We start from the raw sequence: 16693 nt of genomic DNA, 5'->3' as shown, positions 1-16693 counted from the left end.
AAACAACCTGGCTGTACCTCTGCCCCACTTCCTGCAGCTACCTCTAATGTATGAACCCAGCCTTCCAGCAAGCAGAAGGGACACCCAAGCAATTTGTTGCCTTGAACAATCTGTGCTGCATAGATTTATTAGAAAAATTCATTCAGAAAAAAGCTGCACAGCATTACCCAAACCTCAGTGACAAGGCAACCAAGCAGTTGCCAAATATGCAGACTGCTCCCCAAAAACTTGACACGTGGCTGTTTTTGGGCCATACTGTGAATAAAAAGTTGTGCAAGAATACAACCCCTTAGTTCCTACTGCTCTGCAATTCCCTCTAGTCAACATGAGCATGGAACAGTTTGAGCACAAATATAGACGCGAGGGTGTCCCCAGTTATAAATTATTGTAATTTGTTGTGACAAGATTATTTACCAAGTCAACAGAGACAGCCACTAGAGAGAGCGCACACAGAGTCTAAGACCCTGTTATTAGACCCTAATTTTCTACAGAATGCAAAGAGTTACAATGAGGGAAGAAGAGATGAAGCCATCCAAAGATCAGAAAAATACTTTCACACTCTTGTTCTAGTAAGGTCCAAGTGCAGTTTGATGGTTCTACTGAACTTTTGTACAGTTAAGTAATGTGTAACAACAGAGGTTTAAGTAGGAATCTAAACAAGGATGCCTACTGAACTGAGACTGGGAAGCTTGTGTGTTAATTTGAATTTGACGCAAAGTTTAAGCGTGATGAAAAACTTTTACAAAACCTAAGACTCTCCACAGGCTCAGAACTGCTTTAATTGTAATTGATCAACAAACATCTCCCCCAGCAGAATTTCCATTTCAAACACTGTTGCTCTGCTGCACTAAGGTCTTGAAAACTAAGTCCTACCCATTGATTTTTATTATCCAACAGAGAAACACAAAAAGTAAACAAACCATCAGTGAAAAATTAGATTTGCTAAATTTTCACTGGCATTACATGAAGATGTTAACAGCACTACAGCTAAAGAACATTATTTACAACAAACATTTGAAGTTTACAGTTCCACACTGTTCCAACAGTATTCCAAGCCTGACATACATGGGACACAACTACACAAACACCAGTAATCTGTTTCCAATCATATGGTTGTGCTGAGATGAATTTTTGGTACTGAACTCCATGGGAAATCCACCCACTCATGAAAAGGAAGAAAGTAGCAGCAAGGGCCATTAAGCCAGCTCCACAATTACCCTGTAAATGTGTTAGCCCAGGCTCAAAAACTACTCATCTTTACAACAACAATTAAAAATATGTATTTAATTTGCCTTATCAAAAGATTCAAAGAGAAGAATATTGACTTTCGAGAAGACTTGTTACAGAACGATCCTGAAAATAGGATGGATGCGGAAGGTCACCAAGAAGGAAGTATATAGAAAGATACAGGCGAAAGAGAACCTACTGCAGAAGGTTATACAACACAAGTTACAGCTATTTGGGCATAGTTGCAGAATGAACGATGAACAAAAAATCAAGACCCTGGTATTTAGCATAATGGATGGTTCAAACAGGAGAGGCAGACCCCACAGAGAATGGGTAGATAATACAATAGATTGGTGCGGAGCTAATCTACAGAAACTAAGCCATTCCACACTGACCAGGGAAAGATGTAAAGAAATAGTGAGGAAGGCATCAGACACCAACAGGCACTGAGCCCATGGTTGTTAATGATGGCGGTATCAAAAGACAGTTGCTTACCCAGGGTGAGGGGGTAAAGAGAATTTTCCATTATGACTTTAAACCATCAAGATAGTGGGGCTTTGGGATTCCTAGTGTATAACTTACAGAAATGGAAAAATTCATTCACATGCCCTCCTCACCGTAACAGGACAATGAATTTGCAAAGAGACAGGACTGTCTGATCCATGTTTGTACAGCACCAAGCACAGTAATGTTGTTAAGTATCGGAGGGGTGGCCATGTTAGTCTGGATCTGTAACAGCAACGAAGGGTCCTGTGGCACCTTACAGACTAACAGAAAAGTTCTGAGCATGAGCTTTTGTGAGCACAGACTCACTTCATCAGATGCTGGTCTTGGAAATCTGCAGGGCCAGGTATAAATAAGCCAGAGCAAGGGTGGGGATAACAAGGTTAGCTCAGTCAGCAAGGGTGAGGCTTACTGCCAGCAGTTGCTGGTAATGTTGTTGACCATGATCGGTGCTCTTAGGTGCTTCAAGAAGTACGATAAAGGACATGTGAAATGCTGCCCTGACAGTAGTAGATGAACAGACTACAGCCTCTGTCATTCTTTTACTGAGGTCACATTATCCCACCACGTGTTTACGTGGCACTGTGACAGGATATGCACATTCCACATTGGGTCTATGGGGGTGAAGTCCTCTCTCCAGACCAAGGAAGCCCCACCCCTGGCTTTGCTGGCCATCCTCTGGCTGGACGCAAGGTACAGGGGACAAGCCAACTCATGCAGGGCTGACCGCAGGAGAGGAAGGAAGTACACTACAGGCTGCTCTAGAGGGACCGCCAGCACTTCAGGACATGGAGGACAGCCAGATGTTGACAACCCAGAAATTCCAGAATCCAGGCTGAGTGATCCTGGGAACACCCAGAAGGCATGCCATAGAAAAATGGGCAGGAAGTGACCCAAGGAAACTTTGCAAGGACCTGGTTACAGAACCAGGCACTAGCTCAGCATGTTTTGGCAGGATTACCACCGAGCTGGTGGTAGAGGGACCTGGTGGCAGTGGGAGGGCCCCAGGTCCCTCTACCCTGGCCATCATCAAACCTGGGTTGTGGCCCACTTCACCAATCCCATTGAGCCAGTCCGCTAGGCCACCTGACCTGATGAAGAGATGGCTATATTGACTCTGGCTGTGAGGCAATGTACTGATTCTAGCCCTAAGGTCTCCCTTCCCCGTAGAAGGGCACTCACACTGTCTTTGGCCTTCATGCTTACTCTGTTCCACTACTAACAGTGATCATTCAGACACGGCTGTGGGGCTACAGCAACCAAAGGAGGTGGGGCACGCATGCCCATGACAGGCACCAACAACACTGCAGAATACCACTCAAGTGTTAAAAGTACCAACTACTCTTCTTCCGTCCCACTTGCCAAAGCAAACATGAATGGTTACATTTGCACAAGTAGGTGCAGAACCAGAGCCCTGTTGTGAGGCATCTTCTCTCCCAACAAAAGCATATGCCCATAGCTTCCACAGCGCCTCAGAAGGGAAGGAAGGGTGCAGAAATTAATTGTATGCTCCCTCCTAAGTGCTTCACCCCAACTCCAAGCTTTAATAATGCAGGTGCCTCTAACAGCTGCTGGAGAGGGCCAAGAAGTTCTCTTACTCAGCTGCTAACTGATCAGAACATAAGAACAGCCCTAACGGGTCAGAGCCATGGTCCCTCTAGCCTAGTATCCTGTCTTCGGACAGCAGCCAATGCCAGGTGTTTCAGAAGGACTGAACAGAACAAGTATATCTCAAATGATCTATCAGTCAGCCACTCCCAGAGCCTGGCAAACGAAGCCTAGTGACACAAGAGCGTGGTGTTGCATCTTTGCCTTTTGCATCCTGGTTAATAGCCATTGAACTTCTCTAGCTCTTTTTTGAAACCTATCATACTTTTGACCTTCACAACCACCTCTGGCCAGGAGTTCCACAGATTGACTGCATTGAATCAAGAATGTAAACATGCTTTTTTAAATCTGCTCCCTACTAATTCCATTGGACAACCACTGGTTCTGGCATTATGAGAAGGAACATTACCTTATTCACCTATTCCACACCAGTCAAAATTTGTAGACCTTTAATATATTCCCCTTTAGTCACCTTTTTCCCAAGCTAAAACGCTACAATCTTTTAAATTTTTCCTCATTCAGAAACTGTTTCATACCCCTAATCATCAGAAGAGAAGACTGAGGGGGAACTTGATAACAGCCTTCAACTTACCAAAGGGAGGCTGCAAAGAGGCTGTTCACAGTGGTCACGGATGGCAGAACACGGAACAATGGTCTCAAGTTGCAGTTGGGAAGGTCCAGGTTGAACATTTGGAAAAACGTTTTCACTAGGAGGGTGGTGAAGCATTGGAATGGTCTACCCAGGGAAGTAGTGGAGTCTCCATCCCTGGAGGTGTTTAAGTCTCCCCTCAACAAAGCCCTGGCGGGGCTGATCTGATGGGTTTGGTCCTGCTTAGAGCAGGGAGCTGGACTCGATGGCTTTTTTAGGTCTCTTCCAGCTCTATTGTTCTATGATTTGTTGCCCTTTCTGTGCCTTTTCCCATTCCACAGGAAACAAAGGGTTGGAATAAGAGGTAAATTTTCACAATGGAGGGGGGTAAACTAGTGGTGTTCCCCAAGGGACAGTCCTGGGACCAATCCTGTTCAACTTGTTCATCAATGATCTAGAGAAAGGGCTAAGCAGTGAGGTGGGAAAGTTTGCAGATGATACTAAGCTGTTCAGGATAGTCAAAACCAAAGTAGACTGTGAAGAACTTCAAAAAGATCTCAGCAAACTCAGTGATTGGGCAGCAAAATGGCAAATGAAATTTAATGTGGTTAAGTGTAAGGTAATGCACATTGGGAAAAATAACCCCAATTATACATACAATGTGATGGGGCAAATTTAGATACAACAGATCAGGAAAGGGATCTTGGAATTATAGTGGTAGTTCTCTGAAAACATCCACACGGTGTGCAGCGGCAGTCAGTAAAGCCAATAGGATGTTAGGAATTATTAAAAAAGGGATAGAAAATAAGACTAAGAATATCATACTTCCCCTATATAAAGCTATGGTAGGCCCACATCTTGAGTACTGCATGCAGATGTGGTCTCCTCACCTCAAAAGAGATATACTGGCATTAGAAAAGGTTCAGAAAAGGGCGACTAAGATGATTAAGGTTTGGAAAGGGTCCCATATGAGGAGAGGCTAGAGAGACTGGGACTTTTCAGTCTAGAAAAGAGGAGATTGAGAGCGATATGACAGAGGTATATAAAATCATGAATGGTGTGGAGAAAATGAATATTGAAAAGTTATTTACTTGTTCCCATAATATAAGAACGAGAGGACACCAAATGAAATTAATGGGTAGTAGGTTCAAAACTAATAAAAGAACATTTTTCTTCACACAGCGCACAGTCAACCTGTGGAACTCCTTGCCGGAGGAGGCTGTGAAGGCCAGCACTCTAACAGAGTTTAAAATAGAGCTTGATAAATTTTTGGAAGTTAGGTCCATAAATGGCTATTAGCCAAGGGTAAAGTATGGTGCCCCTAGCCTTTAGTCAAAGGCTGGAGACAGATGGCAGGAGACAAATCGCTTGATCATTGTCTTCAGTTCACCTCCTCTGGGGCACCCGGCACTGGCCACTGTCGGCAGACAGGATACTGGGCTGGATGGACCTTTGGTCTGGTCCAGAATGGCCATTCTTATGTTCTTATGTTCAATCAATATTTTTGATATATAGAAACCATATCTACACACAATATGCAAGATGGGAGCATATTATGGATTTATACAGAAGCACATTTTCTGCCTTGTTATCCATTTCTTTCAATAATGCTTCGTACGTTTTTGACAGCCACTGCATATTGAACACGTTTTCAGAGAACTAGAGTAAACCCCTGAGATACGCACAACTGAGTTGCACGTGTTGCAGGTTAACATGACTGCCGTCCCTAACAGGAGCAGTTTTCCAGTCCCCAAAGTGGCAGGGAGCTGGGAACCAGGTGGTAGCTTGGCTCCCAACTCCCATCCTCTTGCACAGCTTAGAAAATGACCAGGGAAGCAGCCCTGGTCAGTTTCCTGGCTCCAAGGAGTGGAGGGGAGCCAGAAGACAGACTGACCCTGGTTCCAGGCTCCCCTCCAATGACTGGAGCCAGGAAACTGACCAAGGCTGGTGCCCTGGTCAGTTTCCCAGCTCTGCAAAGGGAGGGGAGTCAGGCTGTGCCTGGGTTCCCAGCTCCCTGCCATCCTGGGAGCCAGGAATCAGGTGGCAGCCTGGTTCCCATCTCCCCCCCTCTCCAACTTGCATAAAAATGTGAAGTATCAGAGAGGTAGCCGTGTTAGTCTGTAGCTTCAAGAACAACAAGTCTTGTGGCACCTTATAGACTAATACATATTTTGGAGCATAACCTTTCGTGGGCAAAGACCTGCTTCATCAGATGCATGAGTGGGGGGATGGTTTCAGAGGGGTATTTAAAGGGTGGGGTTGCAGGAACGCAACCCCCATGTAACTCGGGGTTTTACTGTATGCACAAGGACTCCAAGATCTCTTGGGTGGTAAGGGCTAATTTACACCCATCACTTTACATGCGGAGATGGAATTATGTTTTCCAATGTGTATTCCTTTGTATTTACCAGCACTGAATTCCATCCTCCATTCTGTTGTCGTCACCCAGTTTTGTGAGATCCCTTTGAAACTCTCTGCAGTCAGCTTTGGACCTAACTGCCCAGAGTAATTTTGTATCATCTGCAAATTATCTCAGCTCACTGCTTTCCTTTCCAAGTCATTAATGGAATATGTTGAACAGCAAATGTCAGTACAGACCCTACCCCACCCCCAGGGGACACCACAATTTACCTCTCTTCATTCTGTAAACTCCATTCCTATCTTCCCCACTTACTCTCTATTTTTTGACCAGTTACTGATCATGATAGGACCTTTCCTCTTATCCCACGACAGCTTATTTTAAGAGTATCTGATGAGGGACTTTGTCAAAGGCTTTCTGGAAACCTATATCTACTGGATCTCCCTCGTCCGCGTTTGTTGACCCCCCCTAAAAGAAGTCTGATAGGTTGGTGAGACCTGATTTCCCTTCAGAAAAACAATCTGGACTCTTCCCAATAAATTGTGTTCAATTGTGCTATCTGACAATGCTGTTCTTTACGACAGTGTCAACCAATTTGCCTGGAACTGAAGTTTGGCCTAGGGTCTAATTGCCAGGATCACTGCCAGAGTCTTTTAAAAGCTGACATCATATTAGCTATCCTCCAGTCATCTGGTACAGAATGTGAAAGAACTTGCACAGACTGCTGCTAAGTGCAGTCAGCAGCAGAATGATTTGACAATCTAAAATGCAGTGAGTTTTAGTGCCTGTGACAGTGATAAATAGAAAGCATTGATTAAAGTAGGCATATGGTGTGCCAACTTCTCTGATGCAGCTCTCAGTCCTGAAGTGCTGCAACAGCTGACATCCCAGGCCTGGGCTCCTCAATATTGATACACTCAGTCCTAGCCCATATGCTCTCCACAGTTTCAGTTCCGAGCTCCCCTTACCAAGGGTTACCATTTGCACCTGGCCCTCATTTCTAGCACTCACTATTCTTCACATTCAATGTGCACTACGCACAAAGCTCTGATGTGCTGCTACTCCACAGTCCCAAACTGCAGAACTGTTCTAATCCTAAATCCCCCTTACAAAGACAGCTAGTTGAGCTGTACAGTGGTTTTTATGAACAGGAACAAGGGCAAGACCAACCATCTCACATCTGAGCAAAAATGGATATGAATCCAGACAATTTAAAGAGCAATCCACAAAGCTTGCAAAAATATTTGTAATAGCATAGTTAAGACAAATCGATAGGTGAATATATACTCTCAGCACACTAAAAAGAAAGTTTAGAACCAATCCTTTGGGTAAAAAGATAAACATTTTTCATTCAAATGCCATGCCCCATGTTCCGCATTCTTCGTTCCCCTGAAACAGCTGAAGACCACTCAAACAAACAAATGCAGTATGGGAAACTGACAGAAAATGCTGGTTTAAGGGTTAGAAAGGGCAGCCAGGCCCAGGGCTTGAAGCAGAAGCTGATTTTGCTGTGGTTTACTCAGAAATATATCTTAGATCATGAGTTCCTTGAGATAAGAGGTTGTCTCTCGCTCAGTTCTTTACAGACAAATACACTGAACCCTGCGATGTTAAATACTTGGCATCAAGCTGCCTCTATTCCTTTAAGATCTGGCTTTCACACGGTCAGACACACAGACAAGTTTTGCAGTTAATCTTTCTCGCTTTCCTTGAAATCCTGTAGCTGAGAGCCCAAGTCTTTGCAAATGTGGCCATTTGTCACCATCAGTAGCACTAGTAAGTGTAAACAGCTCAAAAGATTTGAAAACATCCATTTACTGAGAATGTGTCATAGTGTGCCATTCTACATGTCAAACTCTCATATGAGGAGACCACTTTCATTCCAATGGGGCATTCTTACTCTCAAGTATACTTTAATCTGGAGGCTCTGAAACACACAACCCTCACCCCAATAAAACATCTGAAGATCTGCACAGCACACCAATACAGTGATGTACAGGCATTAGCTCAGCACACAAACAGGCTGTGGCAAGGCCCTGTAATCACAAATTGCAAGTGATTGGACTGAGAGATTAGAAGAGAGCTCATGCAGCCACAGTTTGCAGGGGGATTTTGGCTTGGCTGTATGCTTCAACTTCCTGCTTCACAGAACACAATCCCCTGCCTGACAAAGGGGCAGGAATCCATCATCTGGGCATACGAACATTAACAGTGCAAGATGCAAAAATAGAAATTTCACTGTCCAGGAGGAAACAACTGAATCTTCAGTTGCTGGCTTATGGCATCATTACATTGTGAGACTTCAGAGCATCCCAGGTAGGCTTTTTCCTACCTCAGGACATAACTCTTCAACAAGACAACACACTTCAATGCAGGAGTCAGTGCTCATTTTATCTCATGCCCAGCAAATGAGGCCACAGTCATAACTAAGTTTCTCTAGAGATAAGAGCTCTTCTGCAATAAGTACAAGACCAGATTCCATTAGAAAACTCATGTTGTCCACTAACTATAAACTAAAAAAAACATTCTGAATGTGCTGGACTCCACCAGAGCAGCATCCAACCTCTCTAACAAGCTAATGCTGTAGCTGCCAAACCCCATTTCCTGTCTCTCTGAAGTATTCTGAACTGGTTTATCTTTAACTTTCATTTCTGCTCCCATGAAACTGCTGGTGCAGAGCTAAAGACACCTGCTGAAGATTTTGCCAAACTATTCGTTTCATTCCTTACAAATATTTTTCTCTTCAAGTTAAGTTTTCCTTTTGTTGTCTGATCATAATCCCTTCCACCCTTGCACATCTACCCATTAGTTCACTACATGTCCAAGAGTTGGAATATCTCACCACAGACTACCATGAAAATTGCATGCCAGCAGCATTTGAGAAATCAATCTGGTCCCCAAATTTTCCTTTGGTATATTCTATGGATTGGAAAGGTTAAAATGAACCAAGGGCCACCTAAGGCTGACATATAGCCCAGTTCAAAACAAGGGTATCTGGAATTCATACAAAACAGAACTCTTTCCACTCCTCCTAAGAGATCTACTATCTAGTTTCTCAGTAGCTCTCCCCAAAGGTCTGCACGTGTCCATAGCAGAGAGTATAGCCTCTCTCCCAGCCGCTCTATATCTACAGTGTGTTTGTAATTAGTGTGGTGCCTGCATTCTCCATGGTAGCAGCCAGTCACACAAGTTACAGCTATGTAAGGACTAATCCAACCAGTAAGGCTGCTAGTCACTTTCAGATGATGAAATATTCTCCACATTCAACCACTACCTGAGGTCCTTCAGGACTGGATGAGAGAGAAACTGGACTCCTGACATGGGGAGTAGACATTAATGCCAAATCCACCAAAAAAATCATCACCAGTTACCTGGAAATCAAATCCTTCTGTACCATGAGAGAGTTTGTTCCAAAAGGCTTCTTACAGCACTGGAGGAGTTTGTTCAAAACAAATGCCACTTCAGCTCCCTTCCTCCTCTTGCCCAGCCCCCACCTTAGCAACCTGTCCACAGCTTATAAAAAGCCTATGTGACCAGTTTCAGAGAGGTAGCTGTGTTAGTCTGTACCTTCGAGAAAAACAAGAAGTCCTGTGACACCTTGTAGACTAACAGATGTGGTGCCACAGGACTTCTTGTTGTTCTATGTGACCAGTTGTTGTCTGAGGAGACAGGAAGCCTCCTGGCCAAGGCCAGCAGGAAGGAGGCAAGGCAAGGCTGAGGTTTACAGGGAACTGGCCAGCACCCTCAGGTTCATAGTTTTCTGAGGAGATACAGCTGCCCAGATGCTTGTAAACATCCTGCTACCAACTGAATCATCTCCTTCCCTCAGAGTGATCCCCCAGCAGCAGAAAACCTTGCCTCTGTGGCTGCTTCTCACAGCATATGGTATGCATCCCCTTTGGGGATCACCAGCATGTTGAGTTTGAGACTAGAAACACTGCTGAAGTCAAATGCTAGAAGAGCTTGGAGAAAAAAAAAAAGAGGATGTGAACAGCTCAAGGTAGAGATGCCCAAACTTCACTCAATTGCTGCATCAAGAACCCACCTGAAGCTGGAGGCAAACTATAACTAACCAGTGTCAAATTGCAGCTACCCTTATCTTTAATAGATGTACATCTTTCAAAGATTGCAAGGTCTTGTCACACAATGAAATCTGCAAAGACTACAAGTCCTAGCATGTAACATCCAGTCTTGAGTTGAGCAGTCTTCATTAGCTGATTAATACAGTGGCAGGAACAATGGAAGAGGGAGGGAAGAGATGTGAAATGCCAAAGCCCTAGACATATAATTTAAATGTCAATTCCTGTATTCCACCATTAGTTCTGGGCCATTAGGGCAAATCTGAAGATCGCCACAGCTCCAAGTCACATGACTACAAGTGTTTTCCTTCCACACTAGACTTGCAAAAATATCTGCTTCACCCCACTGCATCGTGTACTGTTCAGCTTCTCAGAACTCAAGGCAAAGCAAAGGTTACCACACATCCGCATGACATTTACACACCCTTTTCCCTCCATTCCCAAACCACATGACAAGGAAAATATGAGTCAACTGCAGTTTTGTCTATGGACTTACACAGCTCCTAACACCATGGTGTCTGATCACCGTAGCCGATACCATGGAAATACCTCTACTCAGCATCTTTTTCATACTGTGTATGTATCAGAACCAGCTACAGCACCTCGAGTGGCCCCTGAACAGCACAACAGCAATTATAAAGGATTCAGGGGAAACAGCTGGAAGCCCAGTGATGAATAAGTCCTATGAAATCTGACATCCAGCTGTGTGTTGACAGCAGAGTCCCATGCTCCATTTCCTTCACTTTTTAAGAAAAGGGGGACTGGCTTATTACTTGGAATGGAGATCAGATGGCATACTGCCTGAAAATGATTTAGGAATAAAGATGGCTGGATCTTCCCTCCTATTTGTACCAGAGCCTGGCACTACAGGATGCTGTGCTGCTAGATGTGTGTATTTAAGATATACAAATGACAAAATCACATGAGAGCTCTCAAGATTTAATGGAACTTTTCACAACAGCCAGGGCTGCTGTCCAAACCAAATTCCAAAGCAGGTACTTATATTATTCTGCCTCCATACATTACTCCCTGCAGTTTCAAAAGGAACTCAGATTCTCCTTTATTCCCCACCTTACCCTGACTATGTATAGTGTCACTTTATGCGAGTCAATAGCTACGCCTCCTTCCTCACCAGAAGCTGCCGCATTTCACACACCCCTACCTAGAGGGTACTTCAGAAACAAAAGGTTCTAAAAAAAACCCCAAGAGCAATAACAAACGTTCAAGTATAATCAACAACAAACGTTCAAGTATAATCAACGTAATGGGATTCAACAACATGGAAGATGTTAAGACATGATCCCAACAGGCTTTATTGCATGAGCTGCTGCTGCTGTACTACCTCCCACCTCCTGGACCACTGTTCACAGTCAAGCGTGCTGATTTTGCAGCAGCAACAGCACAAACATGACAGCACAGGAGACCAGAGCGCACCCACCTCCCGGCAATGCTGGATACACACGAAAATAGAGAAGAGACAGAGCTCAAGAGCAACTACAGGGCTCTTATACCTTACCTTGGAATCAGGGGGAGGCAGAGATACATTGGAATTGCCATACTTTATCAAAGCTAAAATCCCTCTGTGCAGTATCCTGTCTCCAACATGCCAGGTGCTTTAAAAGCAGGTGTCAGAACCCAGTAATAAAGTAGACGTGCAATAATTAACCACAGATTGTTTCAGCAGCTTTCTGTAACAACGAGCTCCAAAGTCTAACTATATATTGTATTTACTTCTGTTGTATTTCACATTCAAAAAGTTATTTCATTTTCTCAGTTCTGAACTTGCACCTTTCACAATTTCATCAAACATCCCCTTGTGCTTTTGTAAAAGAACAGAAGCTGTTGACCTACCTCCTCAACACAATTATTTACTTTTTAACACTTATCAGGTCCCCACTTGTTCTTCTACAGTAAACAGAATCATTCCATCTCGGAAAAAGGAGGGGTAGGTGCTGGCTGGAGCCCTGTGGCATCCCCTGCTACCCTGGGCTGTCCACCTTCCCTTATCTAGCAAATTCTCTTCTTCGGGGCCTGTCAGGTCCCAAGCATGCTGGATAAGGAAAGCGCAACCCGTATTTAATAAGGCACATTTCAATCTCTCTGTCACTTTCCAACTTAAACAAAATCATTCCATCTCGGAAAGCAGGTTAAAGAAGCACGTCAGGAAGCTCCATGAGGCATAACTAGGGATGGCAACATACACAGGCCCAGAATGGGACCATGGCAAAGCAACCCCACGGGAGAAGCACAAAACCCTTGGAAAACATACATGTGTGTAATGGCTCACCTACCAGGATAAAAATCAAACTAGTTTGGGAGGAAGTAAATAAAACCCATGCTAGCGCACTGCTCAGTTTCCCTTCAGCCAAATGGAAGGTTGGATTTTCTAAAAACTGTTCCTTGCTCAGATCGATGGATCCATTTAAAAGTAATCCTACCTTCTCATCTTGAAGGCAGAGCTCATCTTGCCCCAATACCTCATGCAAGATGCAGTGTCACTACCTGCTCTCTCCCGAACAGTGGTAGCCAAAGGAGCGATGGGAGAACTCAGTGAAATCCCAACCATGAGTTTTCTTAACACTGTACCAACAAGCTCCTTACAAGTGAGTGGATTCCCATTTGAGATTCCAACAAAACATTGCCCATCTACATGCTAAATTCTTGGTTTTCCTCTCAATTTTCCATTAGAGAAGCTTGTACAAAAAGATAATCTTTGAGCTTGTAGAACAACAAGAAGTCCTTTGGCACCTTATAGTCTTACAGATATTTTGGAGCTTTTGTGGGCATGCATGACTTACGCATCTGACAAAGCAGGTCTTTGTCCACGAAAACTTATGCTCCAAAGTATCTGTTAGTCTATAAGGTGCCACAGGACGAATTCTTGTTTTTGAAGATACAGACTAACATGGCCACCTCTCTGATGCTTGAGAACGCAGACTCCATTTCTTTGGTCCCACACGAAAGCATTTACCTATTACTCCTGACACTGCTCGGAAGAGCCTAGACAAGCTTGGAAGCCTGTGAAATTTCAGATGGGGCTAGAAAGAGAGACAATGAAGGTCTTCAATTGCAGAGACAGTTTAAGTAGTCACTGAACAGAGGCCACTTTCTCCCTGTGGTGGAGCGTTTGACATGTGAATGCGTTTCGGCTGCAGTGTTCAGAGATTTCAGGTTCTGCCTTCCAGCCATGCAAGGCCAGATTCTTCCTTTTCCCTCTCCGACTGCAGCTATTTAGGAAACAGCAGCTGGTGACACTGCAGTTTCTTACTGGCTGTAAGGGTGAGGAGAGGAATTCTGCTATGAAGGGAATTAGGCAAAATGAACACAAACTGGTGCAGCCCAAGACAGAACAAAATGTATCACATCAACTTCTTGGCTGAGGAGCTAGGCACCCCGCACAGGAAGGGCAAACAGAGACACCCACTTTGACTGGTTAATGCGGAGAATCCCATGTGTCATCATACAGACTGGACTGCACCCTCAGGAAGTTTGCAGATGACACAAAACTAGGGGGAGAGGTAGATACATTGGATGGTAGAGAGAGAATCCAGAGGGACCTGGATAAATTGGAGGACTGGGCCAAAAGAAATCTGGTGTGGTTCAATAAGGAGAAGTGCAGAGTCCTGCACCTGGGGCGGAAGAATCCCAAGCATTGTTACAGGCTGGGGACCGACTGGCTCAGCAGCAGTACAATGGAAAGGGACCGAGGGGTTATGGTGGATGAAAGGCTGGATATGAGTAAACAGCGTGCCCTTGTAGCCAAGAAGGCTAACAGCATACAAGGGCGTATTAGGAAGAGCATTTCGAGCAGATCTAGAGAAGTAGTTATCCCTCTTTCTTTGGCATTGGTGAGGCCACATCTGGAATATTGTGTCCAGTTTTGGGTCCCCCAGTATAAAAGGGATGTGGATTTGCTGGAGCAGGTTCAGCGAAGGGCAACAAAAATGATTAAGGGGCTGGAGCACAAGACCTATGAGGAGAGGCTGAGGGATTTGGGCTTGTTTAGTTTACAGAAGAGAAGACTTGGAGCTGATTTAATAGCAGCCTTCCACTTCCTGAAGGGGAGCTCTAAAAAGGAGGGTGAGAAACTGTTCTCAGTGGTGTCAGATGGCAGAACAAGGAGTAATGGTCTGAAGTTGAAGAGGGAGAGGTGTAGGTTAGATATGAGGAAAAACTACTCCACCAGGCAGGTGGTGAAGCACTGGAATGCGTTGCCTAGAGAGGCGGTGGATTCTCTATCCCTTGAGGTTTTTAAGTTCCGGCTGGACAAGGTCCTGGCTGGGATGACTTAGTGGGGGTTGATCCTGCTTGAAGCAGGGGGCTGGACTAGATGACCTCCTGAAGTCCCTTCCAGCCTTGTGATTCTGTGAGAGACTAGAGTAGGAAATGCAGAACTACTTCCAAACTAGTCAGTATTGACAGATCCTCTGTGTCAACCTCGTGGGTTATTGTAAAGCTAGCTACTGCTGTTTACTTGCTCATTTAGTCTCCTGCCACACCTCCACCCACACCAGACCCTCTTGTGTGTGAGGAAATAGAATTTCATCCTGTCCCCAAACAAACTACATCTACTTTAAAAAAGAACAAAAACTAAGATCAGAACTTCAAACTGCATTATACAACTCATTTTCCAAACATATCAACTACAAAACTGGCACTAATCAGGGAAGAATAAGCCACAATGTGTACTAAGAGACTTAGCTAATCATCACAGCTCCAGAGCAGGTAACAATAAAGGTAATCAAACTGCAATCAATGAACAAGCCTACCCATATTCAGAGACCAGCTGATTCAGGCCCCTTAAGCCAGTCTGCCCAGCTGCAGATACGTGTACCACTAATGGAACTGCCATAGCCCTTTGACAGGAGTCCATTTGCTGAACGTGGTATCTGTCGTCCAATTTACTATAGTGCCCTACAAGCCAAATCTTAGAAACGCTGCCCTATTTCCCCCACCCCCGGCTAAAAACTAGGGGCAGTGCCAAACAGAGCACGTCTGTTGAAAAATTGCTCTTGGCTATTCTCTTCGTAGAGAAGTTGGCTTCAATGCCCCACCAACCTGAGAACTAAATTCGGTGACCAGCTCAAACGCGGACGAAGCTGTCAGCAGGACAAGTCAGCACGACAACTTCCTGCCCCGAACACCAAAACTGGCCAGACGCGGACATGCTGCGATGCGCCTCGAAGACTAAATCCGGCAAAAATGCGTTTCTTTCATTTCAAGATACATGTCACTTGCCCCGGAGCGCGGCCGCCTGCTCCTGCCGGCTGCCCGCATCCCTCGCCGAAAGACAAGGCGCTAGCGGAGGCCGAGGAAGGAAGAGCGACAGGGGCAGACAGGGAGAGCAAGTGACCCCGGACTCCTCGAACCAAACTCCCACCCTGCAAAATGTAATTTAACCCGCTTCCTGCCGCGATGCCCCAGAGAGAGACACGCGCTCCGTCGGCCTCCAGCAGCACGGGGCATTTGGCCATGGAAACCCATCCCACCCACTCACCCCGCGGCAGCTCTGCCCCCCGTTCCCGACGCCGGCCCGGGGCTCCCTATCTCCAGGCTGAACGGTCAGAAACTTCCCCCGGCCGCCGAGGCCGAAGCTCTCCCCACGGAGCGGCCGGGCCCAGGAGACGGCGACGGCCCCGGCCCCGGCCCCGGGGGAAGACCCCTGCCGGCGGGGGCGCAACGGGAGCCCGCAGGCCGGCGGGGGCCTGAGGCGAGCCGGGCCAAGCCGCTTCCCAGCCCCCGGCCGCCTCGCACCGTTGTCTCCATCCCCCGCCGGCCCCCTCGCCCCGGCCCGGCCCGGCGCTGGCTGAGCGACTCACCCCGCTTGTCCGGCTCGTAGCCCACCAGCACGAAGTAGTCCGCCAGGCGGGCCATGGCGCGGCCGGGCCGGGCCGGGCGCAGCGAGACGCGGGCGCTGGGGCGGGGCCGGGCGGCTCATACCCCGGACACACCGGCCGCCCCCACGTCAGAGCCAACCCGGCGGCGCCGAGCCCCAGCCGCCGCCATCTTCCCTCCGCCGCACCAGCCCCGATGGGGCCGCCGGGCGCGTGCGCGGGGCAGGCCCGGGGGGCGGGGAACAGCGCCATTGGCCGCCGGGCGGCGGGGGGGGCGGGGCGAGGCTGGGGCGGGAGCGGGGAGTTAATGCCCCGCCCACAAAGCCCGGCCGTGACCCGCCCCCCTCCCGCCAGGCTCTGCCCCCGCCCCTCGGGTGTTACCCCACAGCCCCCAGGTTACCTCATAGCCCCCCCGCCAGGCTCTGCCCCCCCCCGGGGTGTTACCCCACAGCCCCCAGATTACCCCAGAGCCCCCCCGCCAGGCTCTGCCCCC

General features: G+C 46.6%; 1 protein-coding gene across 7 annotated transcripts in view; it reads right to left on the bottom strand.

Annotated features, from left to right (window-relative positions):
- SBF1 (SET binding factor 1) overlaps positions 1–16387 on the bottom strand; it is a 123044-nt gene extending 106657 nt beyond the window's left edge. For all 7 annotated transcript variants that reach the window (XM_074976432.1, XM_074976439.1, XM_074976461.1 and 4 more), the window contains exon 1: positions 16186–16387. In XM_074976432.1, coding sequence (XP_074832533.1) covers positions 16186–16240 — 55 coding nt within the window. In that variant the 5' untranslated portion in view covers positions 16241–16387. The remainder of the gene's footprint in view (positions 1–16185) is intronic.
- Positions 16388–16693: the final 306 nt, after the last annotated feature.

This window comes from Carettochelys insculpta, chromosome 1, assembly GCF_033958435.1.
Source record: "Carettochelys insculpta isolate YL-2023 chromosome 1, ASM3395843v1, whole genome shotgun sequence".
Lineage (NCBI taxonomy): Eukaryota > Metazoa > Chordata > Testudines > Carettochelyidae > Carettochelys > Carettochelys insculpta.
This window is presented reverse-complemented; position numbering and strand designations above follow the sequence as displayed.